Source organism: Lampris incognitus, chromosome 8 (genome assembly GCF_029633865.1).
Source record: "Lampris incognitus isolate fLamInc1 chromosome 8, fLamInc1.hap2, whole genome shotgun sequence".
In the NCBI taxonomy this organism is placed as follows: domain Eukaryota; kingdom Metazoa; phylum Chordata; class Actinopteri; order Lampriformes; family Lampridae; genus Lampris; species Lampris incognitus.
The window spans coordinates 31,214,267-31,241,396 of NC_079218.1; the positions used below are offsets into that span (position 1 = coordinate 31,214,267).

A 27,130-nucleotide genomic window follows, 5' to 3' on the forward strand; every position below is an offset into this window, starting at 1 on the left:
TATGATGAACCCAAGATTGAACTCTTTGGCCTGAATGCCAAACGTCACGTCTGGAGGAAACCAGGCACCTCTCATCACCTTGCTAATACCATCCCTACAGTGAAGCATGGTGATGGCAGCATCATGCTGTGGGGATGTTTTTCAGCGGCAAGAACTGGGAGACTAGTCAGGATCGAGGGAAAGCTGAATGGAGCAAAGTACAGAGAGATCCTTGATGAAAACCTGCTCCAGAGCGCTCAGGACCTCAGACTGGGGCAAAGGTTTACCTTTCAACACGACAACGACCCTAAGCACACAGCCAAGACAACGAAGGAGTGGCTTCGGGACAAGTCTGTGGATGTTCTTGAGTGGCCCAGCCAGAGCCCAGACTTGAACCCCATTGAACATCTCTGGAAAGACCTGAAAATAGTTGTGCAGTGACGCTCCCCATCTAACCTTACAGAGCTCGAGAGGATCTGCAGAGAAGAATGGGAGAAATACCCCAAATATAGGTGTGCCAAGCTTGTAGCTTCATACCCAAGAAGACTTGAGGCTGTAATCGCTGGCAAGGGTGCTTCAACCAACTACTGAGTAAAGGGTGTGAATACTTATGTACATGCAATATTTCAGTTTTTTATTTTTAATAAATTTGCAAAAGTTTCTACAAAACCTTTTTCACTTTGTCATTATGGGGTATTGTATGTAGATTGATGAGAAAAAAAAGGAAATTAATCCATCTTGGAATAAGGCTGTAACATAACAAAATGTGGGGAAAGTGAAGGGGTGTGAATACTTTCCTGATGCACTGTATATAGAATTTTTTTTCTGGGACTTAGAAATGTTTTGGCATTATGCAAAATATATGCATTTTTGCAAAAATGCACTTATGATCCTAATTTTTTTGGAGGTGGTAGGTATTGTTCCAGAGAGGACCAGAAAAATAAAATATAATTATAATAATTATGCATAATTATGCATTTTCTAAAAATGGCTAAAAACAACTTTTCTCGGCATTTCAGATGATTCTGAGCATTTGGGGGGAGGGCATTGGAGTGGGGGGGAACCACTTTTCTCGGCATTTCAGATGATTCTGAGCATTTGGGTGGAGGGAGTTGGAGTGGGGGGGAGGTAAACCACTTTTCTCTGCAGCTCAGATGATTCTGAGCATTTGGGGGTGGGAGTTGGAGTGGGGGGGGGTTTAGGGGCAGGGGGAAGGCGGTTAGCTGGCAGGATGAAGAGGAGGGAGATTTAGACGGGTGGATAACCAAACTACTACATTGTGGCGGGGTTCTTCTAGTATATATATATATATATATATATATATATATATATATATATATAGTGTTTTCCCCCCGAAACCGTCAATGGTGTTGTTATAAGTGCTCAACTAATGAGGAGCAGAGTATCAATACTGTATTGATATATATATATATATATATAGGGGTGGGGATACCTGCAGTCAGTTTAGACTGAAGATGTCACTTAGTTAAGATGAAACATCTGTCAACAAACCTTACCTGGATTACTGAGCATACTACATCAAGACATGTTCATTTTCATTTGATTTGATTACATGTTCATGCACTGCATCATACATACTACCTGGGAGGAGGTTATTCTCTTTATTAGGCTCATCTTTTTTCTCTTATAGGTATAAGATTGATACATTGATACATGCAGGGCACCGCCATTGGCAGCAGAGTACCCAAATCCATTGTAAAAAAATTTTTTTTAAATATACACTACCGTTCAAAAGTTTGGGATCACCCAAACAATTTTGTGTTTTCCATGAAAAGTCACACTTATTCACCACCATATGTTGTGAAATGAATGGAAAATAGAGTCAAGACATTGACAAGGTTAGAAATAATGATTTGTATTTGAAATAAGATTTTTTTTACATCAAACTTTGCTTTCGTCAAAGAATCCTCCATTTGCAGCAATTACAGCATTGCAGACCTTTGGCATTCTAGCTGTTAATTTGTTGAGGTAATCTGGAGAAATTGCACCCCACGCCTCCAGAAGCAGCTCCCACAAGTTGGATTGGTTGGATGGGCACTTCTTTGAGCAGATTGAGTTTCTGGAGCATCACATTTGTGGGGTCAATTAAACGCTCAAAATGGCCAGAAAAAGAGAACTTTCATCTGAAACTCGACAGTCTATTCTTGTTCTTAGAAATGAAGGCTATTCCATGCGAGAAATTGCTAAGAAATTGAAGATTTCCTACACCGGTGTGTACTACTCCCTTCAGAGGACAGCACAAACAGGCTCTAACCAGAGTAGAAAAAGAAGTGGGAGGCCGCGTTGCACAACTGAGCAAGAAGATAAGTACATTAGAGTCTCTAGTTTGAGAAACAGACGCCTCACAGGTCCCCAACTGGCATCTTCATTAAATAGTACCTGTTAGAGCCTGTTTGTGCTGTCCTCTGAAGGGAGTAGTACACACCGGTGTAGGAAATGTTCAATTTCTTAGCAATTTCTCGCATGGAATAGCCTTCATTTCTAAGAACAAGAATAGACTGTCGAGTTTCAGATGAAAGTTCTCTTTTTCTGGCCATTTTGAGCGTTTAATTGACCCCACAAATGTGATGCTCCAGAAACTCAATCTGCTCAAAGAAGTGCCCATCCAACCAATCCAACTTGTGGGAGCAGCTTCTGGAAGCGTGGGGTGCAATTTCTCCAGATTACCTCAACAAATTAACAGCTAGAATGCCAAAGGTCTGCAATGCTGTAATTGCTGCAAATGGAGGATTCTTTGACGAAAGCAAAGTTTGATGTAAAAAAAATCTTATTTCAAATACAAATCATTATTTCTAACCTTGTCAATGTCTTGACTCCATTTTCTATTCATTTCACAACATATGGTGGTGAATAAGTGTGACTTTTCATGGAAAACACGAAATTGTTTGGGTGATCCCAAACTTTTGAACGGTAGTGTATATATAAAGGGTATTTTGGCTTTTATACAACAGAAAAGCACAGTACACAACCAGCACATATGAACTGTTGGTAAAAAATTGCTCTCAATGTCATAAAAGAAAAACAAAAGGATAAATCAAGAAATGTTTACCAGCTCCCTCATTACCACAGGAAAGACACACACACACACACACACACACACACACACACACACACACACACACACACACACACACACACACACACACACACACACACACTTTCCTTTGAACATCCCTCAGGCATTTTTTTCCAGATGGCAGATGGAGGTAATTGAGTAAGGTGTTCCAAAAGAGTTGAATCAAGTGCAACTGGACTTGGTATATATCCGTGAAGACGCTTCGCCTCTCATCCAAGAGGCTTCCTCAGTTCATGCCTTGCTGACTAGACCAAGCTAGTCTGACTGGCTGGTGATGAGACTCAGAATTTATCCTCTAGGAGTCGTTGTCAGAGCTGTTGATATACGTGGCTCTTTGTGATCCGATGTTTAACAACGCCCGTCGCTAACAGAGCCATAGATATGAGTGGGTCTTTTGTATACCGATGTCCAGCCGTGCCCGTCGTTATCGGAGCTATTGATATGCATTTGTTCAGCAGTGACGGTCGTTGGGGGGGTTAGTTTCGACTTCATTATTCAGTGGTCATGAGAGTCGTTGGAGCCGTTAGTGACCGACTGTTGTTCTTGGAGGCTAGGCTTCTTGAGTCTCCTGGGTGGAGATGAAAGGACGGCATGGTAAGTGGGAGATAGGTGATGTCGCAGACCTCCTCCTCTGTTGAGGGATGTTTTTTCCAGTTTCACATAGATGGCTTCCTTCACCCCTCTTTCAAACCATCTATCTTCTCTGTCCAAAATGTGTACGTTGCTGTCCTCGAAGGAGTGTGTCTTCTCCTTTAGGTGTAGATAGACTGCTGAGTCTTGTCCTGAGGAGTTTGGCCTTCTGTGTTGGGCCATCTGTTTGTGTAGTGGTTGTTTGGTTTCTCCTATGTATAGGTCAGTGCAATCCTCATTGCATTGTACGGCATACACCAGATTGCTTTTCCGGGTGTGTGGTACACGGTCTTTGGGATGAACCAGTCTTTGTCGGAGTGTGTTGCTGGGTTTGAAGTATACTGGGATGCGGTGTTTGTTGAAAATTCTCCTGAGTTTCTCAGAGACCTCAGAAACATACGGGATGACTGTGCTATTCCTTCTGTTCCTTTTCTCCTTGTCGCTCACCCGGTTGGTCTTTTTGGAACATGTTGCAGTTTTCAGAAAGGTCCAGCTGGGGTAGCCGCAGGTTTTTAAAGCTCCGCTCAGGTGTTTGTGTTCTTCTCGTTGGGCCTGAGTGCTCGTTGGGCCTGAGTGCTGCTGGGCACATTGTCAGCTCTGTGTTGCAAAGTTCTGATGACGCTCAGTTTGTGTTCCAGCGGGTGGTGTGAGTCGAAAAGTAGATATTGGTCTGTGTGTGTAGGTTTCCTGTAAACCCCAATGTGGAGGCTCCTGTCTTCCCCAATGTGGACGTCACAGTCCAAGAAGGGCAAACTGTTGTTATTTACATCTTCCCTTGTGAACTTAATGTTAATGTTCTTGTCCACTGAGTGAATGTGTTTGGTAAACGCTTGCACCTCTTGTGTTTGGATTTTGACCCATGTGTCGTCCACATATCTGAACCAGTGGCTCATCACCAGCCAGTCAGACTAGCTTGGTCTAGTCAGAAAGGCACGAACTGAGGAAGCCTCTTGGATGAGAGGCGAAACGTCTTCACGGATATATAACCAAGTCCAGTGGCACTTGATTCAATTCCTTTGGATAGTTACCAATGATATTTTAGAATGTTAACAGTATGCTTCTTTTTATTACTATTCTCATTCCTAGCGATAACGCTTTATGGTATTGAATGCTGATGATACTTTTGAGTGCTTAAGGTTATGCACTTATTCTTAATTATTAATTCTATCACTGGCTATGCTAGGTTCTGTTAATGGCATGGTATTATCTTTACGTAAAGGGGGAATGTGTTGTGTTCTATGCATACGCCAGTAGGTGGCACCAATGTTATGAATGCCCTGTTGCGTGTAACGCAAGTCAGAAGAGAAGAAGATAATAAGAAACGCTTGCTCTTTCCTACTGTGCTCCATGCTTTACTTTCTTACTTATACTTGCTTACTTATATACACACACTGCTTACACAACACACCCGAACATAATTATAAAAGCATCAGGGTACCAGCAGGAATGCAGCTCCGCCCCTGAGAGGAACTGTTTAAAAAAAATCCGTTTTTTTTAATCTCACTCTGCCAGCAGATGTTCAAGACAAAGTGTTGTGGTAGAAAAGTGTAGTAGCAGCGTGAAAACTTACAGCTCTGTGTTTGCAATATACTTGCTGCTGACCTCTATCTCCAACATTAGAGAGAGACCAGGCTGAAGTAGCTCTTGATGTGCCAGAGTAGAAAAACAACAAAAACTGCAGGGTGGGAGACTTTTTTGATGGCTACCAATCTGTCTAGTTTTTGGACAGAAGACTTAAAAAGCAGGCCAGGGCTCTCTCACCTATTATCATTGTGGAGAAAGAGATTGTTTGGCTGAACTGTTGCTCAATGAACTTGGCCATGAACGTGGCGATGCCAGCCACCAGTGCTGCCATGAAGACTTGGGCCAGAACCACCAGCAGGTAGACAGGACTACGTAGCGTCCTCAGAGCAATATGAGGAAAACCTGATGGAAGGAGAATGTGAGGAGGATGGTAAGAGGGCGGAACAGAGAGATGACAGAAAGGAGGATGGAGAGATGCAAAATCCTACCTGTTGTCTTATCATGGCTGCTCTACAAACAGGATATAGTAAATAAGAGGGATGAAGCAACTGTCCATTTTTTTAATCAGCTACGTGCTGTGCATTTAATCATCTGTCATTAAAGCTTTAATTTTTTAATAGGCTGTCAAAATCTTCCCAACCCTTATCTATTAGAATCTGTTTACATATGACAATAATGAAGGCAGAATGTCATCCCTCTTATCAAAAAACTAATACAATAACATTACATTTAAAGACTGCTGTAATCTACTTCTTACCAATGGCAAACTCCCTGATGTCTGTAACTTGCTGTAAATACATTTATGATTTATGATATATATATATATATACGTATGTGTGTGTGTGTGTGTGTGTGTGTGTATATATATATATACACTACCGTTCAAAAGTTTGGGATCACCCAAACAATTTCGTGTTTTCCATGAAAAGTCACACTTATTCACCACCATATGTTGTGAAATGAATAGAAAATAGAGTCAAGACATTGACAAGGTTAGAAATAATGATTTGTATTTGAAATAAGATTTTTTTTACATCAAACTTTGCTTTCGTCAAAGAATCCTCCATTTGCAGCAATTACAGCATTGCAGACCTTTGGCATTCTAGCTGTTAATTTGTTGAGGTAATCTGGAGAAATTGCACCCCACGCTTCCAGAAGCAGCTCCCACAAGTTGGATTGGTTGGATGGGCACTTCTTTGAGCAGATTGAGTTTCTGGAGCATCACATTTGTGGGGTCAATTAAACGCTCAAAATGGCCAGAAAAAGAGAACTTTCATCTGAAACTCGACAGTCTATTCTTGTTCTTAGAAATGAAGGCTATTCCATGCGAGAAATTGCTAAGAAATTGAAGATTTCCTACACCGGTGTGTACTACTCCCTTCAGAGGACAGCACAAACAGGCTCTAACAGGTACTATTTAATGAAGATGCCAGTTGGGGACCTGTGAGGCGTCTGTTTCTCAAACTAGAGACTCTAATGTACTTATCTTCTTGCTCAGTTGTGCAACGCGGCCTCCCACTTCTTTTTCTACTCTGGTTAGAGCCTGTTTGTGCTGTCCTCTGAAGGGAGTAGTACACACCGGTGTAGGAAATCTTCAATTTCTTAGCAATTTCTCGCATGGAATAGCCTTCATTTCTAAGAACAAGAATAGACTGTCGAGTTTCAGATGAAAGTTCTCTTTTTCTGGCCATTTTGAGCGTTTAATTGACCCCACAAATGTGATGCTCCAGAAACTCAATCTGCTCAAAGAAGTGCCCATCCAACCAATCCAACTTGTGGGAGCTGCTTCTGGAAGCGTGGGGTGCAATTTCTCCAGATTACCTCAACAAATTAACAGCTAGAATGCCAAAGGTCTGCAATGCTGTAATTGCTGCAAATGGAGGATTCTTTGACGAAAGCAAAGTTTGATGTAAAAAAAATTTATTTCAAATACAAATCATTATTTCTAACCTTGTCAATGTCTTGACTCTATTTTCTATTCATTTCACAACATATGGTGGTGAATAAGTGTGACTTTTCATGGAAAACACGAAATTGTTTGGGTGATCCCAAACTTTTGAACGGTAGTGTATATATATATATATAGCTATGAATGTCATATATAAGTTTAATGCCCATCATAAATGGCTTAAACATAAGAGTTAGAATAAAAGCTTTTACAAAAAGCTGCAGTTTCATCTACCACTGGTAAAATATTTGATTAGTAAAGACGTTGGCATAAAAATGGGGGAAAGAGGAGTCTCACTTCTCAGGAACTGAATGATGTTGACTTCCTGGATGGGGTCTGTCTGCTGCTGCTTCTCTGTTCTTGGCTCGTTGTCAGACACATCATCCTGGACAAATATGGAAACAGGACATACCACATTAGACTAGTTTGCACAAATGGTTTTGCAACCACTTTTGCTGCAGACCATTTTGTGACTACCAAGCTAGTCTATCTATATAAGCCTTTTCAAACAGCTTTCAGGGCCTGTCATTCCACTGAAACTGCTCCAACCAGAGTGGCAAATGATCTACTTACTGTGGATTCTGATTCCACCTCTCTGCTTCTGTTACTGGACCTCAGTGCATCATTTGAAACTACTGATCATTGTGTACTGTTAAACAGAATAAATTGTAATTTTTGTGTCTCTGGCCTAGCCCTCTCTTGGCTTAAGTCTTGCTTAACTGAAAGAAGGGTGTGTCTGCTATAATGATATTACATCGAACTTCTCTGATTTTAAATGTTTATTTTTATCACTCTCTCAATGATGTCTTTATCCTTCGCTCACTCCCATGTGTGACTAATATCTTTTCTTGTCTCTTCTTCCATGTTTATAAATGGTGTGATGTGAGTCTCCCTGTGTGCATGTGTAGCCTGCCCTCCTGTCAGGTCTACATGGTGATACTGGTCTCGTGGCTCGGGTCCTGGGCTGTAATGGTGGCATCTGGACACTGCTTGGCCTCCTGCTCATCATATTCTTCATATATTTTACAATTCAATTTTATTTCTGTTATCCTCTTTCAATGTTGTGTTCTGTAAATTGTGTAAACACAACATCCATTGCACCTTGTCCATCTTGGGAGAGAGATCCCTCCTCTGTTGCTCTCCCTGGGGTTTCTTCCTATTTTTTCTTCCTGTTAAAGGGTTTTTTTAGGGAGTTGTTCCTTACCTGATGTGAGGGTCTAAGGACAGGATGCTGTGTTGCTGTAAAGCTCCCTGAGGCAAATTTGTAATTTGTGATATTGGGCTATACAAATAAAATTGACTTGATTTGACTAGTGATAAAATCAGAGCCAGAATCCATTTCCATCTCTACATCTCCCCCCACATTACATGTTCTTACACACTTTCCTTCTGTTCTCCTTACTTTTTTTTTCTTCCCAATTGTACTTGGCCAATTACCCCACTCTTCCGAGCCATCCTGGTCACTGCTCCACCCCCTCTGCCAATCCAGGGATGGCTGCAGACTCCCATGTCTCCTCCGATACATGTGGAGTCACCAGCCGCTTCTTTTCACCTGAAAGTGAGGAGTTTCGCCAGGGGGACATCATGCTATTCCCCCCAGTTCCCCCTCCCCCCTGAACAGGTGACCTGACTGACCAGAGGAGGCGCTAGTGCAGCGACCCGGACACATACCCACATCCGGCTTTCCATCCATAGAAACAGTCAATTGTGTCTGTAGGGGCGCCTGACCAAACCGGCGGTAACACAGAGATTCGAACTGGCAATCCCCATGTTGGTAGGCAACGGAATAGACCGCTACACTACCCGGATGCCCTGTTTGCTTCACTTTTAACACCCCCCCCCCTTCTTTCTCTACCCACTCTGTCTTCTACCTCACTCTTCCATTAGATTAACCTGTGTTTGGCACAAGTGGATTAAATATTATGACATATATATCACTTAATACCATGTCATCCCTTTGTTTATTGGCTGACATTCTCAAGCACCCTCTAACTCTCTCCTTCCCCTTTCACTACCTCTGTCTCACACAACCTTCTCTCTGTTTTCCTCTCTCTGACACACGAATCTGGTTGGCTTGATGCAGTTCACTTTACAAGCACACTATGATGACCTCTATTCATCTACAATTTTGCCGTAAGGGTATGTAAATTATTAGGACATCTTTAGTGTGTTACTTTTTGGTTACTTTGAGTCAGGTTTTACTATTTATAATGATAATAAGATGACAAATCTGTGCCAGAGCTGGAGCTCCCTGGCCCAGACACAGACACACCAATGGTAGATGAGAGAGCAACAGGGCGTTCATTTAAAACAGAGACTGATTTATGAACCCCACCGTTTAAAAGCATGCTGAAAAACAACAAATAGCAGTCCATTCAAAATTATTTTGTTGGGGAGAGAGTTATGCCGTCCACATCCTTGCAGCCTACAGCTCTCTAGTGTGCCTTTCTTGGGGCGTGGAACCTATTTATCTGTCCTGAGTTGATGTGACTAACTCAGGACAGCTAGTCCACACCTAATTCTGCCTATAATCATAATCATAATCTAGTCACCAGGGATTCAACATCATCCAGGCTTCTTTGTTATGATATTATTACACAACTTGATTATTAGGGCAACTTGTTTTTACTGATTGTTCTTCCTTCTATCACTTGCATTCTTTTTTTATTTGTCCTCATACATTGTTGGTTATGTAAAGAGACAAGCAACCACAATTTTGCCGTGGCACTCGCATCATTCAACAACTTTGCATGTCATGGTGGACTGGAAAGATGACTCATTATCTGCATGAAGGGGACAAATCGGGTGGTGATATAATATTGTAATTGATTAGTGCTTTACTCCAGCCCAACAGATAATTTAAAATATTTATGCTTGAGTTGAGGAAGCTAATGAGGATTTGACCTCATTTACTCGATGTGTAAAGGAAGTTGAAAGTTTCATGTTGGAATGAAGATCTTGAGCCAGATGAAACTGCCAAAGTTTGGCTGAAGTGCTTGAACTGGTATTCAGGAGAGTGTGTATGTGTGTGTGTGTGTGTGTGCGCGCTGTGTGAGAGAGAGAGAGAGAGAGAGAGAGAGAGAGAGAGAGAAAGAGAGAAAGTCCTTGGTGTGAAGAGCTAATGTCTTTTGGGAAACAAAGCATGAAAATATGTCGTTTAACCACTCAGCGTACTTTCTCTTTCTTACTGGGGGTGTGCTAAAAACCCTGACAACATACTGAAACCAAATCACTTTCACAGCTGAGGCAACTGCCAAAGTTCCATTCTATCTATCGATCTATCGATCTATCTATCTAGCCATCTAGAATCTGTTGGAGGGTGTGTTGTCATCAGAATACACACTGACACATTCCCAACTGGCATGCAGGATCTTATTTAACCCCTTGCCTTAATAGTCAAGTAGCCTTGTAGTATCATAATACTAATATGAAGTAGCACTGTAGATGTAGCACTGTAGATGTATCAAAGTACTACTACTGCTACGGTTACTACTACTAGTACTACTACTATTACTGCTGCTGCTACTGCTTCCACTACCACTACTACTACTACTACTATCACTACTACCACTACTGCTACTACTAATACTATTACTACTACTGCTGCTACTGATTCTACTTCTACTACTATTATTACTACTACTAACACTACTGCTACTACTACCACTACTGCTACTACTACTTCTACCGCTACTACTACTACTACCACTGCTACTATCACCACTACTGTTACTACAACTACTACTACTGGTTCTGCTACTACTACTGCTACTACCACTACTACTACTACTACTGCTATCACCTCTACTACTACTTCCACTACTACTACCACTACTACTATGACTCCTACTACTGTGAATACTACTACTAATGTCACTAACCCTGGTTAACTACAATTGAAACCTATTTAGAAACCTCTCTGGTCACAATACAGGGGCATGGATTAAAATGTGTGCGTAACTGCAGGTGGTGGAAAACATCCCAGGTTTTTTCACAGCCCCAGCTGTGAATGTGATATGGTTTCAACTTGCATCCATCAGAGAAGATTATCTGATTTTGGAAGACAGACCTCCAGAGGGCTTGACTGAAAGGTCCAGTATCCCAGAACCAACGACACCAGCCTGTACCAGCTCACAGTACAGATAGAGCCTACATTTGCCTACATGAGACACTTCTTGAAAGGAAATACATTGGAAAAAAGCTGCTGATAAAAGCACAACCCCATTCTAAATGTACAAGACAAGTTACTGACATTTCCAGGTCATTGTTATTTTTGAGTCATCATACTGCACCTCTTTGGGCATAGCTCTGGGAAAGAACCAGTAGGGCAGCGAGGTAAGGAAGAGAAAGCAGGAGGCCACCAGGAAGCCCAGCCACCAGGCTCCAACCCACCGGAGGTCTGTGGACTGCAGCTTAATCTGATCTGGGAACAGAAGAGAAATAATGGTTTTGGTGTAACAGGTGTCTGAAATTCAGATTTGACCAGAAATGTAAAGTGCTATGAGTGGCTGTTGCAGCTAGAAAAGCGCTATATAAAATGCAACTTGATTGATTGATTGATTGACCATGTTGCAGTGTAGATTATAGAAATGGCATTAAGGAGGTACAGTATTCTTTATTAGGATTACAATTTTGACAGTGGCACAACCTGAGCCAAATTCCACTCAAGACCCAGCTCTAATCAGCTTCCTTAATAGCACTGAGATGCTTGTTGCATACCAGTTAGTTGGGTTTTAGACTCATGAGACTCTACCTTTCCTTGCCATTACATTTATTTCCCAACCTATGTTGCTCAGAGGTAGGTGCACATTTTTGCCTGCCTTGCTGGTATCTGAAGTTGGATATTTGTAAACCACCTAAACGTTTATCGTGACAAAACCAAGACGAACCATGCCAAATATTTGAGTCACACATCACTGGTGCCATTAAATTAATGGATTGACGCAATACCACTTGAGTTTTAAAGGAGAGAATAATACAACCTATTATCTATAACTGTCAGATGCACACTGACCCACACCAAAACATGCATGCACACACGCGCGCACACACACACGCACACAAATCACTCTACTCCTTCTTCACACCTCATTTCACACAATCCGTACATGACACACCAAATCCTCAGGTTTTTGTTCAAACACGTCTCTAAAGAAAGCTGTCATGCTTCATCAACCCAGAAGCTTGAACAGTCCTTGAAAGTTCCCAGGGCTCTATAGTGACATTTTGTACCTAGGACATGTGTGTTTCATGTAGAAAAAAAGTGAATGAGAGAAATCATGCTTAGTGTTTGCATGTAAAAAAACAAACAAAAAACAAACAAACAAAAAAACCCCAAAACAAACAAATACTAATTCTAGAAATTGCTGAAACTATCACCAATCTTGAGACCTTCACTTACAGGAACTGAACTCTCACAAAGTTATTGGCTGACAGACAAATATACATGAATAAATGTACAGTATATTTTTGATAGTCTATACATATTTAATGGTAGACATCTTGTCCTGAATAGAGCATTGTAGACTAAGGCAAATTTTGCACTACCACTACTGCTACTACTACTATTACTACTACTACCACCACTTCTACTACTACCTCTACTACTGCTACTGCTACTACTACTACTACTATTACCACTACTACTACTACTACTGCTTCTACTACTACTACCACTATTACTATCACCACCATGGCTACTACTACTGCTTCTACTACTACCTCTACTACTGCTACTACTACTACTATTACTACTACCAGTACTACTACACTCTCATTCTTAGATTATATTCAAGAATATGCTGGGTAACAAGGATTTTAAAAAAGCAAAAATAAAGACAAGGTATCGGTAATACAAAAGGAGTTGAACCTTATTTCCTGCAAAGTGGTAGAATGAGGTCAGGGTGTAAAGTCAATGTTTACTTAAATTATATCCTCCTTTACACACACACACACACACACACACACACACACACACACACACACACACACACACACACACACACACACACACACACACCATACATCTGATGAAGCCCAGTAGCATGCTGATGGAAATATTCAGCCTGTAGAATTTCACAGGTAAGGAGTTAGAGGTCAAAAACAGGTCGGTGATAAAACAACCAACATTTTTTGGTTCTGGCTGTAAGCAATATGCCTTATTCGCCATTCAGTCCGTCATCATTAAACAAACAGTTCATGAGAAACTTGAAGACATTGGTTAGTAATGAGGGGGTTATCTTTGTTGGGTATGATGGAATGCCACTTTTTGGATATTTACAACTCGTTGTCCAGTGTGGCTCAATAGAGGGAGTGTGACACTATCCTGGACAGGATTGGGGTCTCACACCTTGTGCACTTCAGTGGGTAGAGCATGGCACTAACACACTCTGAAATAGTTCCCTCCTGCTTAAAATGTATGCAGTCATGTTAATTTATCTTACAGCACTCTGCATGCATATGGCAGATGTTTTGTTATAGCATGGTTGTTTATGAAGACTTATGTCACTTCCCACCACTATGATAAACTTTTTTTTTGATATACTTTATTGATCCCCGTGGGGAAATTATGCTCTGCATTTACCCAATCCTAGCTGTGTAGCTCAGAGCAGTGGGCAGCCACCATGCAGCGCCCGGGGACCAACTCCAATTCGTCTTACCATGCCTTAGTCAGGGGCACAGACAGGAGTGTTAACCCTAACACGCATGTCTTTTTGATGCTGAGGGAAACTGGAGCAGCTGGAGAAAATCCACCACAGACACAGGGAGAACATACAAACTCCACACAGAGGATGACCTGGGATGACCCTCAAGGTTGGAAAACCCCGGGGTTCGAGCCCAGGACCTTCTTGCTGTGAGGGACAGCTCAAACCAATGCGCCACCATGCTGCCCAACTTGTTGAATTTCATAGGAGTGAAGCTAAAGAAAAGGCCACTAACAACCACCAACAGTTTTCTTTCTGCTCACTGCAGCAAGTCAGGACTGGTTAAACACAAGGGAGTGACCAAAACAATGAAAGGGAAAAAAAATCTGGGGTGGTAAACAAATCCACAGGGCCAAAAAGGTGGACGGAAGTGACCTACTGCTTTTTGTTTCACCAGCCCACTCATAAGCAAAAAAAACATTTGGGGAGTTGAACTGGGCTCACCAGTAGAATACCAGGTTTGTGCTGCGGCATCCTGCATGGCCAAGGGTGAATGTGGGTAACTAAAGGTCAGTTGCTTTTGTTGTTGAAACAGAGCATACAATCAATGTTTAACAAATGATGGTGGGGAAAAAACACTTGAGTTGCGTGCCAAAGTGTTTGGTATAATGAACAATCTCGGTGATGATAAATCAGTGTGTATTAAATGTTAATTTGCCACCATTGTTTCCTCCAGACTGGATATTATACACCAGTTTCCTGTTTGTTGTATTATGGAAGCAAGAGCCTTTTTATGTATTTTGCATTTGAAATGTAGATTTTAATAGTTGGTGAATGTTACATTTTGTGTGCCCCACAAGAGCTTATGTGCTACATCTATATTTAATGTATTGGTATGTGTACCATTTGCAAATTCATTTAGGAACATATGGTAAGACTCTATGAACACTGGGTTTATAACTATGAGCATACTGATAATATATGATAAGCACGATTATTGTGTTATAATAATCAATATTCATTCATTCATCTTCAGCCGCTTTTCCGGGGTCGTGTCGCGGTGGCAGCAAGCTAAGTAGGGCACTCCAGACATCCCTCTCCCCAGCAATGCCCTCCAGCTCCTCCTGGAGGATCCCAAGGCATTCCAAGACCAGACTGGACATGTAGTCCCTCCAGTGAGTTCTGGGTCTACCCTGGGGTCTCCTCCCAGTTGACCGTGCCCGGAAAACCTCCAAAGGAAGGCGCTCAGGGGGCATCCTAATCAGATGCCCAAACCACCTCAACTGACTCCTTTCAACGCGAAGGAGCAGCGGCTCTACTCCGAGCTCTCTCCAGAAGTTTGAGCCTCTCAACCTATCTCTAAGACTGAGCCCAGACACCATACGGAGGAAACTCATTTCAGCCACTTCTATCTGCGATCCCACCCTTTCGGTCACTACCCAAAGCTCATAACCATAGGTGAGGGCTGGAACAAAGATTGACTAGTAAATTGAGAGCTTTGCCTTTCAGCTCAGCTCCCTCTTCACCACAACGGTCTGGTACAACATCCACATTACTGCTGATGCTGCACCAATCCGCCTGTCAATCTCCCGCTCCATTCTACCCTCACTTGTGAACAAGACTCCGAGATACTTGAACTCCTTCACTTGAGGTAACAACTCATCCCCAACCCAGAGGGAGCAATCCACCATTTTCCAGTAGAGAACCATGGCCTCAGACTTGGAGGTACTGACTCTCATCCCAGCCATTTCACACTCAACTGCACACTGCCCCAGTGTGCATTGGAGGTCGTGTTCTGATTCAGCCAACAAAACCACATCATCTGCAAAGAGCAGAGATGCAATTCCGAGGTTCTTGAAATGGACACACTCCTCACCTTGGCTGTGCCTTGAGAGCCTGTCCATGAATATCACAAACAGAATTGGAGACAAGGGACAACCTTGGCGGAGTCCAACACCCACCGAAAACATGTTTGACTTTGTGCCAAGTGTGCAAAAACAGCTCTCACTTTGGTTATACAAGGACCAAATGGCTTGTAGCAACTATCCTGGTACCCCATACTCCCGCAGTACCCCCCACAGAGTGCTCCGGGGTATACGGTCATAAGCCTTCTCCAAGTCCACAAAACACATGTAGACTGGCTGGTCAAACTCCCATGTTCCCCTCAGCACTTCCACAAGGGAAAAGAGTTTGTCCGTTATTCCACGGCCAGGATGGAATCCACATTGTTCTTCCTGGATCTGAAGTTTGACAATCAGTCGGAGCCTCCTTTCCAGCACCTCGGAGTAAACTTTCCCAGGGAGGCTGAGCAATGTGATGCCCCAATAATTGGAGCACACCCTCCAGTCCCCTTTTTAAATATGGGAACCACCACCTGAGTCTGCCACTCCACAGGTACTGTCCCCGACCTCCATGCAACATTGAAGAGGCATGTCAACCAAGACAGCCCAACAATGTCCAGAGCCTTCAACATCTCAGGGCGAAGCTCATCCACACCTGGCGCCTTGCCACCGAGGAGCTTTTTAACTACCTCAGAGACCTCTGCCAGGGATATGGGTGGGGCTTCCCCTGAGTCTTCAGACTCTACCTCCTCCTCTGAGGGCATGCTAGCTGGGTTCAGGAGCTCCTCAAAATATCCTTTCCATCGCTTGATATCGTCCCCAGTCCGGGTCAACAGTTCCCCTCCCTGGGAGAGTCAAGCCCTGCTTCCCCTCCCTGAGTCGCTGGATGGTTTGCCAGAATTTCCTTGAGGTCAACCAAAAGTCCTCCTCCATAGCCTTTCCGAACTCCTCCCACACCCGAGTTTTTGCTTCCACGACCGCTGAAGCCACAGCCCTTCTGGCCTCCCGGTACCTGTCTGCTGCTTCATGAGACCCCTGGGCCAACCAAGCCTGAAAGGCCTCCTTCTTCAGCCTGATGGCTTCCCTCACCGCCGGTGTCCACCAGCGGGTTCTTATGTTGCCACCTCGACAGGCACCGATGACCTTATGTCCACAGTTCCTGTCTGCCGCATCTGCAATAGATAACCATGACCTGGATGAATGAGAACATTCACAGACATCTGCAATAGAGGCTTTGAACATGGCCCACTCAGACTCCATGTCCCCAGCCTCCCTCGGAATAAATGAGAACTTCTTCCAGAGGTGGGAGTTGAAGACCTCACGGACAGGGACCTCTGCCAGACATTCCCAGTTTACCCTCACTACATGTTTGGGTTTACCAGGTCTGTCCAGCAGCATTCCCCGCCATCTGATCCAACTTACCATCAGGTGGTGATCAGTTGACAACTCTGCTCCTCTCTTCACCTGAGTGCCCAAAACATACGGCCGCAGATCTATGATATGACCACAAAGTCTGTCATTGATTGGTTCCTATGTGTTTTATTGATGCTTCCAAAACTTTTGATTGTGTTAATCATAGAAAGTTTGTTAAATTGAGTCAAAGATGGGTGCCTAAATACATTGTGAGAATTCTGGCTTATTGGTATGCCCACCAGACTATGCAAGTAAAATGGGGTAATAGCGTTTCAGCCCCATTTGGGGTTAGCAATGGTGTCAGACAAGGGGGAATTCTGTCTCCAGCTCTCTACAATTTACACTACCGTTCAAAAGTTTGGGGTCACATTGAAATGTCCATATTTTTGAAGGAAAAGCACTGTACTTTTCAATGAAGATAACTTTAAACTAGTCTTAACTTTAAAGAAATACACTCTATACATTGCTAATGTGGTAAATGACTATTCTAGCTGCAAATGTCTGGTTTTTGGTGCAATATCTACATAGGTGTATAGAGGCCCATTTCAAGCAACTATCACTCCAGTGTTCTAATGGTACAATGTGTTTGCTCATTGGCTCAGAAGGCTAATTGATGATTAGAAAACCCTTGTGCAATCATGTTCACACATCTGAAAACAGTTTAGCTCGTTACAGAAGCTACAAAACTGACCTTCCTTTGAGCAGATTGAGTTTCTGGAGCATCACATTTGTGGGGTCAATTAAACGCTCAAAATGGCCAGAAAAAGAGAACTTTCATCTGAAACTCGACAGTCTATTCTTGTTCTTAGAAATGAAGGCTATTCCATGCGAGAAATTGCTAAGAAATTGAAGATTTCCTACACCGGTGTGTACTACTCCCTTCAGAGGACAGCACAAACAGGCTCTAACCAGAGTAGAAAAAGAAGTGGGAGGCCGCGTTGCACAACTGAGCAAGAAGATAAGTACATTAGAGTCTCTAGTTTGAGAAACAAACGCCTCACAGGTCCCCAACTGGCATCTTCATTAAATAGTACCCGCAAAACACCAGTGTCAACATCTACAGTGAAGAGGCGGCTGCGGGATTCTGGGCTTCAGGGCAGAGTGGCAAAGAAAAAGCCATATCTGAGACTGACCAATAAAAGAAAAAGATTAAGATGGGCAAAAGAACACAGACATTGGACAGAGGAAGACTGGAAAAAAGTGTTGTGGACGGATGAATCCAAGTTTGAGGTGTTTGGATCACAAAGAAGAACGTTTGTGAGACGCAGAACAAATGAAAAGATGCTGGAAGAATGCCTGACGCCATCTGTTAAGCATGGTGGAGGTAATGTGATGGTCTGGGGTTGCTTTGGTGCTGGTAAGGTGGGAGATTTGTACAGGGTAAAAGGGATTCTGAATAAGGAAGGCTATCACTCCATTTTGCAACGCCATGCCATACCCAGTGGACAGCGCTTGATTGGAGCCAATTTCATCCTACAACAGGACAATGACCCTAAACACACCTCCAAATTGTGCAAGAACTATTTAGAGCAGAAGCAGGCAGCTGGTATTCTATCGGTAATGGAGTGGCCAGCGCAGTCACCAGATCTGAACCCCATTGAGCTGTTGTGGGAGCAGCTTGACCGTATGGTACGCAAGAAGTGCCCATCCAACCAATCCAACTTGTGGGAGCCGCTTCTGGAAGCGTGGGGTGCAATTTCTCCAGATTACCTCAACAAATTAACAGCTAGAATGCCAAAGGTCTGCAATGCTGTAATTGCTGCAAATGGAGGATTCTTTGACGAAAGCAAAGTTTGATGTAAAAAAAATCTTATTTCAAATACAAATCATTATTTCTAACCTTGTCAATGTCTTGACTCTATTTTCTATTCATTTCACAACATATGGTGGTGAATAAGTGTGACTTTTCATGGAAAACACAAAATTGTTTGGGTGACCCCAAACTTTTGAACGGTAGTGTATATATTGATTTTTTTTTGTCCAAGCAGTTAAAAGCCTGTAATACTGGGTGCATGATTGGTTAGACATTGGTGAACCATATTCTGTATGCGGATGACCTCATCATCCTTAGTCCCTGTAGCGCTGGTCTCCAATAGCTCCTTAATATATGTTCTGTGTATGGTGTGGCACATGATATCAAATACAATGCTAGTAAGAGTGTTGTCATGTTCTGCAGAACCAAAGAGGACAATTATCTAAAATTTCCTGATTTTAAATTGTTTGATAATAATCTTGGGGTATGTAATAAGATGAAATATCTTGGACATTATATTACCGAACAAATGACAGACAATGGTGATATTTATAGAAAATGCCGCATGATGTATGCACAAGCAAACATTCTCACGCAAGTTTGGTATGTGTTCAGTTAGTGTGAAGATGTCTGTTAAGAGCATATTGTACACCACTTTATATTGCGCACCTGTGGTCAAACTACAAAAAAGCAAGCTTCGAGTAGCTTATAATGATGCTATGAGAATACTACTAAAAAGATCTAGATGGTGTAGTGCAAGTGAAATGTTTGTGACTGCAGGAGTCAGTACTTTTCCAGCTGTTCTAATTTATTTGCTGGCTCAATGACACTGATAATGTAATCATCGTGGGTTTAACTAATATAAGATTCAGTGCCACATGCTACCAATCCCGGTGGTGGGACCATTGGTATAACTGCCTTCTTATAAGACACTGATTTCTTCCTTTTATGTCATTGTATTGTCTTTACTTTATGTATTGTCTAACTTTTACCTTTGGTTCTTATCTTTTATGGCTCTATTCTTATCTTTTTCTCTTTTTTTTTTAACCTTGTCTTTTTTATGGACCCTGAGTCTGCAGTAAAGTTTTGAGCTGAGTAAATATTTAATATAAGACAAAGGTTATAAAGTGCTGCAGCCCACTTGTTAAAAATCTGTCTAATAACACATTTAAAATGTATGAGGTATTATGACCACATAATTGTATACATTGTATATAGCATTGACCAAAGTGTATAAGCTTTATAAACTGTTATTTGTGTGTTTCTAGAGGCCTTCGGTAAAGCGATTCATCTTGTGTATTGTACCACGTCAGTACTGTAGGTAGAATATCCAGTGACCTACTTATATATACGGGTCACTAGGCAGCCTTGCACACAAGCAAAGCACATGTCTACTGCCTTGCAGTAGGCTATATGATATTTATAATGCATTTCGTTGCAACCCTTCAAGTTTGGGAATAGTAAAGAATAATAATGCAATAATCATCAGTGTTATTAAATATCAAAGTCAAGAAATCGACATGTTGTGTACTTTTATGCTAGCATCAAATACTTCCACCATAGTTTCTGCAAACTTGATGAAAACATCTGATCAGTAATCAGCTGAACAAGTAGTTTTGTATGTTACGATATTTAAGGACAAGTCATCTGGATGAAGGCAAATGTATTATGTGTTACTACTGAATATGGACAACTGCTTAATTTGCATGCAAATGGTAAAAGCACTAATATACACTCACTGGCCACTTTATTAGGTACACCTTGCTAGTACCGGGTTGGACCCCCTTTTGCCTTCAGAACTGCCTTAATCCTTCGTGGCATAGATTCAACAAGGTACTGGAAACATTCCTCAGAGAGTTTGGTCCATATTGATATGATAGCATCACGCAGTTGCTGCAGATTTGTCGGCTGCACATCCATGATGCGAATCTCCCGGTCCACCACATCCCAAAGGTGCTCTATTGGATTGAGATCTGGTGACGGTGGAGGCCATTTGAGTACAGTGAACTCATTGTCATGTTCAAGAAACCAGTCTGAGATGATTCGAGCTTTATGACATGGCACGTTATCCTGTTGGAAGTAGCCATCAGAAGATGGGAACACTGTGGTCATAAAGGGATGGACATGGTCAGCAACAATACTCAGGTAGGCTGTGGCGTTGACACGATGCTCAATTGGTACTAAGGGGCCCAAAGTGTGCCAAGAAAATATCCCCCACACCATTACACCACCACCACCAGCCTGAACTGTTGATACAAGACAGGATGGATCCATGCTTTCATGTTGTTGATGCCAAATTCTGACCCTACCATCCGAATGTCGCAGCAGAAATCGAGACTCATCAGACCAGGCAACGTTTTTCCAGTCTTCTATTGTCCAATTTTGGTGAGCCTGTGCGAATTGTAGCCTCAGTTTCCTGTTCTTAGCTGACAGGAGTGGCACCCGGTGTGGTCTTCTGCTGCTGTAGCCCATCTGCCTCAAGGTTCGACGTGTTGTGCGTTCAGAGATGCTCTTCTGCATACCTCGGTTGTAATGAGTGGTTATTTGAGTTACTGTTGCCTTTCTATCAGCTCGAACCAGTCTGGCCATTCTCCTCTGACCTCTGGCATCAACAAGGCATTTTCGCTGACAGAACTGCCGCTCACTGGATATTTTTCTCTTTTTCGGATCATTCTCTGTAAACCCTAGAGAGGGTTGTGCGTGAAAATCCCAATAGATCAGCAGTTTCTGAAATACTCAGACCAGCCCGTCTGGCACCAACAACCATGCCACGTTCAAAGTCACTTAAATCACCTTTCTTCCCCATTCTGATGCTAGGTTTGAACTGCAGCAGATCGTCTTGACCATGTCTACATGCCTAAATGCATTGAGTTGCTGCCATGTGATTGGCTGATCAGAAATTTGCGTTAACGAGCAGTTGGACAGGTGTGCCTAATAAAGTGGCCGGTGAGTGTATGTGCAGGTATTTGACATGGTTCTACAAGAAACTGCTAGAACAACATCTCTAAGAGGATTTTCTTAAAAGTGAAATATGTAAAGATGCCTTTTATAAGTTCAGATCATGCTGTGTCAGTACTCTAAAAAAACAATGCATTGCATTTGTTTTGAGTAGTGAGTCATGCAAGATGCAGTATCTAGCCTAGTAGTATATACATAATATTTCTGTGGCTGTGTGTGCATCGATAATATTTAGATTATTGATGGTTTTTTTTTCAAAACCCAAATAAACCAGTTTCATGTAGGAACTATTTTCTTAGACCAAACTACACCTACATGAAACTGATCACAACAAGGTCCATGGATTATCTTGAGTAACCAGGTCATGATTTCTGGAAAGAGACATTGTTGTTGAGTTTTTCAAATGTTTTTTTTTTTTGGCGCTTTAAGCAACACAAGCCGAGTGACATTCGGTTCCATTGTATTCGAGAAAAGTCAGACATCTAGAGATATTGGTCATAGGGCCAATATCTCCAAAACTCGGCAACTCAAACCAAAACAATCTAGGTGGATAAACATGTATTTTTGATTTTGGGGGTGAACTGTCCCTTTAACCCAACCCTGAACCACTGCTCCAAAAAATTATCTTTTCCCTTGTGTAAATAATTATGTTGTTCCCTATCAGCAAAGCTGTTTCCTTCTGTACAACCCACTGATTGAATCCTTTAGAAGTCTGCACAAAAGAACGGTTTGTATAGAGAGAAAATATTTTCATGAATCTTAAAAAACATAGCACAGTAGCTTATACGATTTACTTGTATAACTAAAGATTTTTTTCACTCTCTCCACTTGTATCTGCCCCCCACCTGCAGCTAAACAGGTCTGTAATTTGGGGGGTTGTGACAGGGTTTTAGGCTTATTGTGCATTTATGGGTTCTATAAAAAGTTATGTAATTATTATCAAATTACTTACAGTATAATAATAAGTTTGGAAATTCCTTGTCTAGGAAACCCATTTCAAAATGTTGTATTCCCAATTTTACCAAATTGGGGGAAAAATGTTTTTAATAGGAATTTACGAAAAATATTAGTGTAAATACTGACATGTTTAGAGACCACAAAAATCCCTCTGTTTGTAACAAAGTCCATGCTGATACAAGGAAATTAGATTCTGTCTCACTCCGGGCTTGAAAAGTGCTTATTTATTGATGCTTGAACGCGCTTACTAGCATGCATACCAGCCACTGCAGTTTTCCCTCATTTATGTCTGTTTACAATTTCTCAAATTCTAAGACCTCGCTCACACTCCAAAATTTCTCGTCTGTTCTCTCTTGTTTGGTTTCTGTGCTGTCCATGAAAATACAAGTTTGTTTAGAAGCAAAATCAACTTGATTTATCTGACTGTGACTGGACTTTGAGTAATGTTCAGATGACCTAGTAACAACATTTTCCTGTTTTTTGTTGTTGGTTTTTTTTCTCCCTCTAGAACATTCTATCTAAAGACAGCTGGAAGTCATCAAGACAATGGCTTCTACATGTCCTTGCTCACCTTCAGACATTTTGTCCATGTCCACATAAAAACGTAGCACGAAGGATCCCATGATGAACCCGAAGGCAGGGCCAATGGAGGTGGCTGCCAGGAGGAGGCCTGTACCAAAGAGAGCCATAGCTAGGGTAAGCATCAATAACTACAATCTGTTTGCATTGGCCAGCATGCACAAGCTTACTGTTACTGTTGGTGGACATACTCGAGATTGCGACCCAAGAAGCTGAAAATCTGTCTAGAAAAAAATGAATGATGAGACTAAAGTATGGGCTATCCAGCCAATGTAGCTGTAAATATTTAGTCAACCTTCTTCAACCTATAACCCATGAAAAAATGTGACACTTGATTCAAATTTACTGCTATTTTTCATTTTGGGGAAAAAACAGTTTTCTCAAAATAGCGCATGACTTCATCTGGACTTTTTTTTTTTGAGGGGGGGATTTCTTCGCCCTTTTTCTCCCCAATTGTATCCAGCCAATTACTCAACTCTTCCAAGCCATCCCAATCTCTGCTCCACCCTATCTGCCTATCCGGGGAGGGATGCAGACTATCACATGCCTCCTCTCATACATGTGGAGTCGCCAGCCGCTTCTTTTCACCTGACAGTGAGGAGTTTTGCCAGGGGGACATAGCGTGTGGTAGGATCACACTATTCCCCCCAGTTCCCCCTCCCCCCCGAACAGGCACCCCAACCTATAAGAGGAGGCGCTAGTGCAGTAACCAGGGCACATACCCACATCCGGCTTCCCACCCACAGACATGGCCAATTGTGTCTGTAGGGACGCCCGGCCAAGCCAGAGGTAACATGGACATTCGAACCGCTGATCCCTGTGTTGGCAGGCAACGGAATAGACTGCCACGCCACCCAGACTCCCTTCATCTGGACTTTTATTCTAGGTAAACATTCAGGCTAACTGTATAAATAAACCAAATTGCCACTTGAATTCACACACTTCAATTCTAGTGTAGATACCAAGGTAAAGAGGTGAGTTCCTCTTGCTTGCGAAGTCGTCAATGTACGAGATACCGAAGGGCTGGATAGGAATGGTACCAATTCCCAGCAGCAGCTGACCCAGGAGCAGAAGCGGGTATATCCACTGTTCGCCATGTCCATCCTGCTTGGTGCAGCTCTTGTTGGACGTCAAAGCAGTGAAAGTGTTTTCTAAGAGGCAAAGGCCCGAGTTGTTTTCACTGGTGACTGTGTAACAGTGAGACAAGAAACACGATGAGCTGAAATTAAATTGTGTACATATGTGAATGTACATTTGTCTAGTTGTGACATAGTACTGTGTATGTACAGAATAGAGTGATTTCAAGGTTTGTGTGCAAGTGTGTGACTGTGTCTGTGCAAATATGTTTACGTTTTTCTACACAATTGTACACGTGTATTAAGAATATGTGTTTCTGAGTGTGTGCATCTGTGTCTCTATCTATGTATTTTTATGGCTATGCATGTGAGTTAGTTAACTTACAGATGATGTGGTTGGTGAACTCATAGGGTCCAGTCAGGAAATGTGGAAGGGCCATGAGAAGAGAGGCCAGGCTGGCCAGGAGAGCCCCTCCTCCGATGAACCTCGGTCGATGGACTCTGCCTCCGAAGAAACTTACAAACATGATCAGGACTGTGTTGCCCACCTAGACACACACACACACACACACACACACACACACACACACACACACACACACACACACACACATATGCAAAGGAACTGCAAAATCTGTCATAATCACCAGGGGTAAAGTTCTGGATGCCAGTAATGACAGTGGATCTCTACTGTGAATTATGAAAGAAAAAATAATCTATCCTTAAAATGTATTTTAACTTAGTATTTTAGTCTCAAATTAGTATTTTACTTAAAACGAGATAAAATGTGCAAATGGTGTTAAACTATTTAAGAAACCTGTTTTCTAGCAGAGGCCATTGCATTGAGACTACACTGGAAAGCTTCCTGTAAAATTTGATTACAAATGTGACAATGAAATGTTTAAAAATGTGTCTCAATTATTCAATACTCATTGTGCAATGCAATATTTTAGTGAATAAAAAGTGTTAAATATTTACACCATCTACACTGTACTATTGCGCTGATATGATCTACTTTTGGTAAATGGCATAGTCTACGTGGATTTGTCAGTAGAAGCACAGCTGATAAAACTCTTGAAGCCTGACTTCACTGGGATCCTATGGCAGATTCAAGTAAACTGAAGCAAAGATCAGTATTTATTGGACAACACATGTTTAAAAAGTCATTTTGACACCCGCCTTGATGCTAACCATCCATGGCAGTCAGAGTATTGTACGTGCTTTTGCATGGGGAAATACGATCTCACTGTTTATTACAAATTAGGCTTTCAGAAATTTAATTTTGCTCCTGCCCCCCCCCCCTTTCTCCCCAATTGTATCCAGCCAATTATCCCACTCTTCCGAGCCATCCTGGTCAATGCTCCACCCCCTCTGCCGATCCGGGGAGGGCTGCAGCCTACCACATGCCTCCTACATGTGGACTTGCTAGCCGCTTCTTTTCACCTGACAGTCAGGAGTTTCACAGGGGGCGTAGTGCGTGGGAGGATCACGCTATTCCCCCTAGTTCCCCCTGCCCCCAAACAGGCACCCCGACCGACCTGAGGAGGTGCTAGTGCAGCGAACCAGTACACATACCCACATCCGGCTTCCCACCCGCAGACACCCCAATTGTGTCTGAAGGGACGGCTGACCAAACCGGCGATCCCGATGTTGGTAGGCAACAAAATAGACTGCCACACCACCCGGACGCCCCCGTCGCTGGCTTTTCTATGTGTGATGATTAGAAGACCTTTCCAATGGATGGGACTGGAATGTGAAAGTTATCTGAAGAAGTTTCGTTCATCCCGGAAATTATTAGAGAAGATAAAACCCTTGTATATAGTAATAACATGAAGCAGATGTAATAAACTATTCTACTCATTTAAATGTAGAGTTTGACAAAATAGCAGAGAAAGTAGACTAAAACTTAGTAATCAAACTTAAGAAACTTGTGATTTAGACTTGTCTGGCAGGCAGATGAATATGTGGGCTTTTTTTTTGCTTAGTTGAGAAGATGACCTCAGTAACCAACTAAGCATCTAAGTATTTTGTTCATAAAAAATCTAAACAGTTCGGTCCCTGCACTCTTAGATCTTATTGAAACATTTGGAAAAATATCTGGACATAAAGTTAATTATTCAAAAATCATCTATAATGTTATTGAATGAAACAGAGAGGAAAAATAGCCATGTTTATGCTTCCACTTTCAACCCAACAGATAATTTTACATGTCTGGGTATAAAGATGGTCGCTGAGGTGAATAATATTGTTCAGATAAATTGTGACCCAATTCTGGAAGCTACTACCTCATCAGCAGAACATTGGACATCTTTGCCTATTTCTATAATTGACAGGATAAATATTTTAAAAATGAGCATACTCCCTACATTTCTCTATCTATTCCAGAATATCCTCCTGCCCCCTCCCTCGTCTTTGTTTACTAGAATTAAAAATTGTTTACCCACTTTATTTGGCAAAATAAACATCCCAGATTATGTCTATCTTTATTATATTTACCATATGACCGAGGAGGCCTTAAATGCCCAAACATCCAATGGCATTACTGGGTAGCTCAACTGTGGTCCATAATGTTTTATTTTTCATCTGAAAGCCCTCCTGCTTGGAAAGATTTGGAATCCAGTTCTATTTCGCCAAGCTTACCAATGCACTTGTATTCAGTAGATCGCAAATACTTGAGAAAACATACAGACAACCCTATTGTACTGAACATGATTAACATTTGGTTTGACAT

The 27,130-nt window shown here is 42.1% G+C and overlaps 1 protein-coding gene across 1 annotated transcript in view; it reads right to left on the minus strand.

The window, feature by feature from the left end:
• Positions 1 to 27,130, minus strand: part of slco2b1 (solute carrier organic anion transporter family, member 2B1) — an 87,739-nt gene that overhangs the window by 24,079 nt on the left and 36,530 nt on the right. The window contains exons 4-9 of the mRNA XM_056284474.1: positions 24,785 to 24,947; positions 24,286 to 24,510; positions 23,316 to 23,414; positions 11,471 to 11,601; positions 7,476 to 7,563; positions 5,468 to 5,632 (exon numbers count right to left, since the gene is read on the minus strand). Of these exons, the coding sequence (XP_056140449.1) occupies positions 5,468 to 5,632; positions 7,476 to 7,563; positions 11,471 to 11,601; positions 23,316 to 23,414; positions 24,286 to 24,510; positions 24,785 to 24,947 (871 nt within the window). The remainder of the gene's footprint in view (positions 1 to 5,467; positions 5,633 to 7,475; positions 7,564 to 11,470; positions 11,602 to 23,315; positions 23,415 to 24,285; positions 24,511 to 24,784; positions 24,948 to 27,130) is intronic.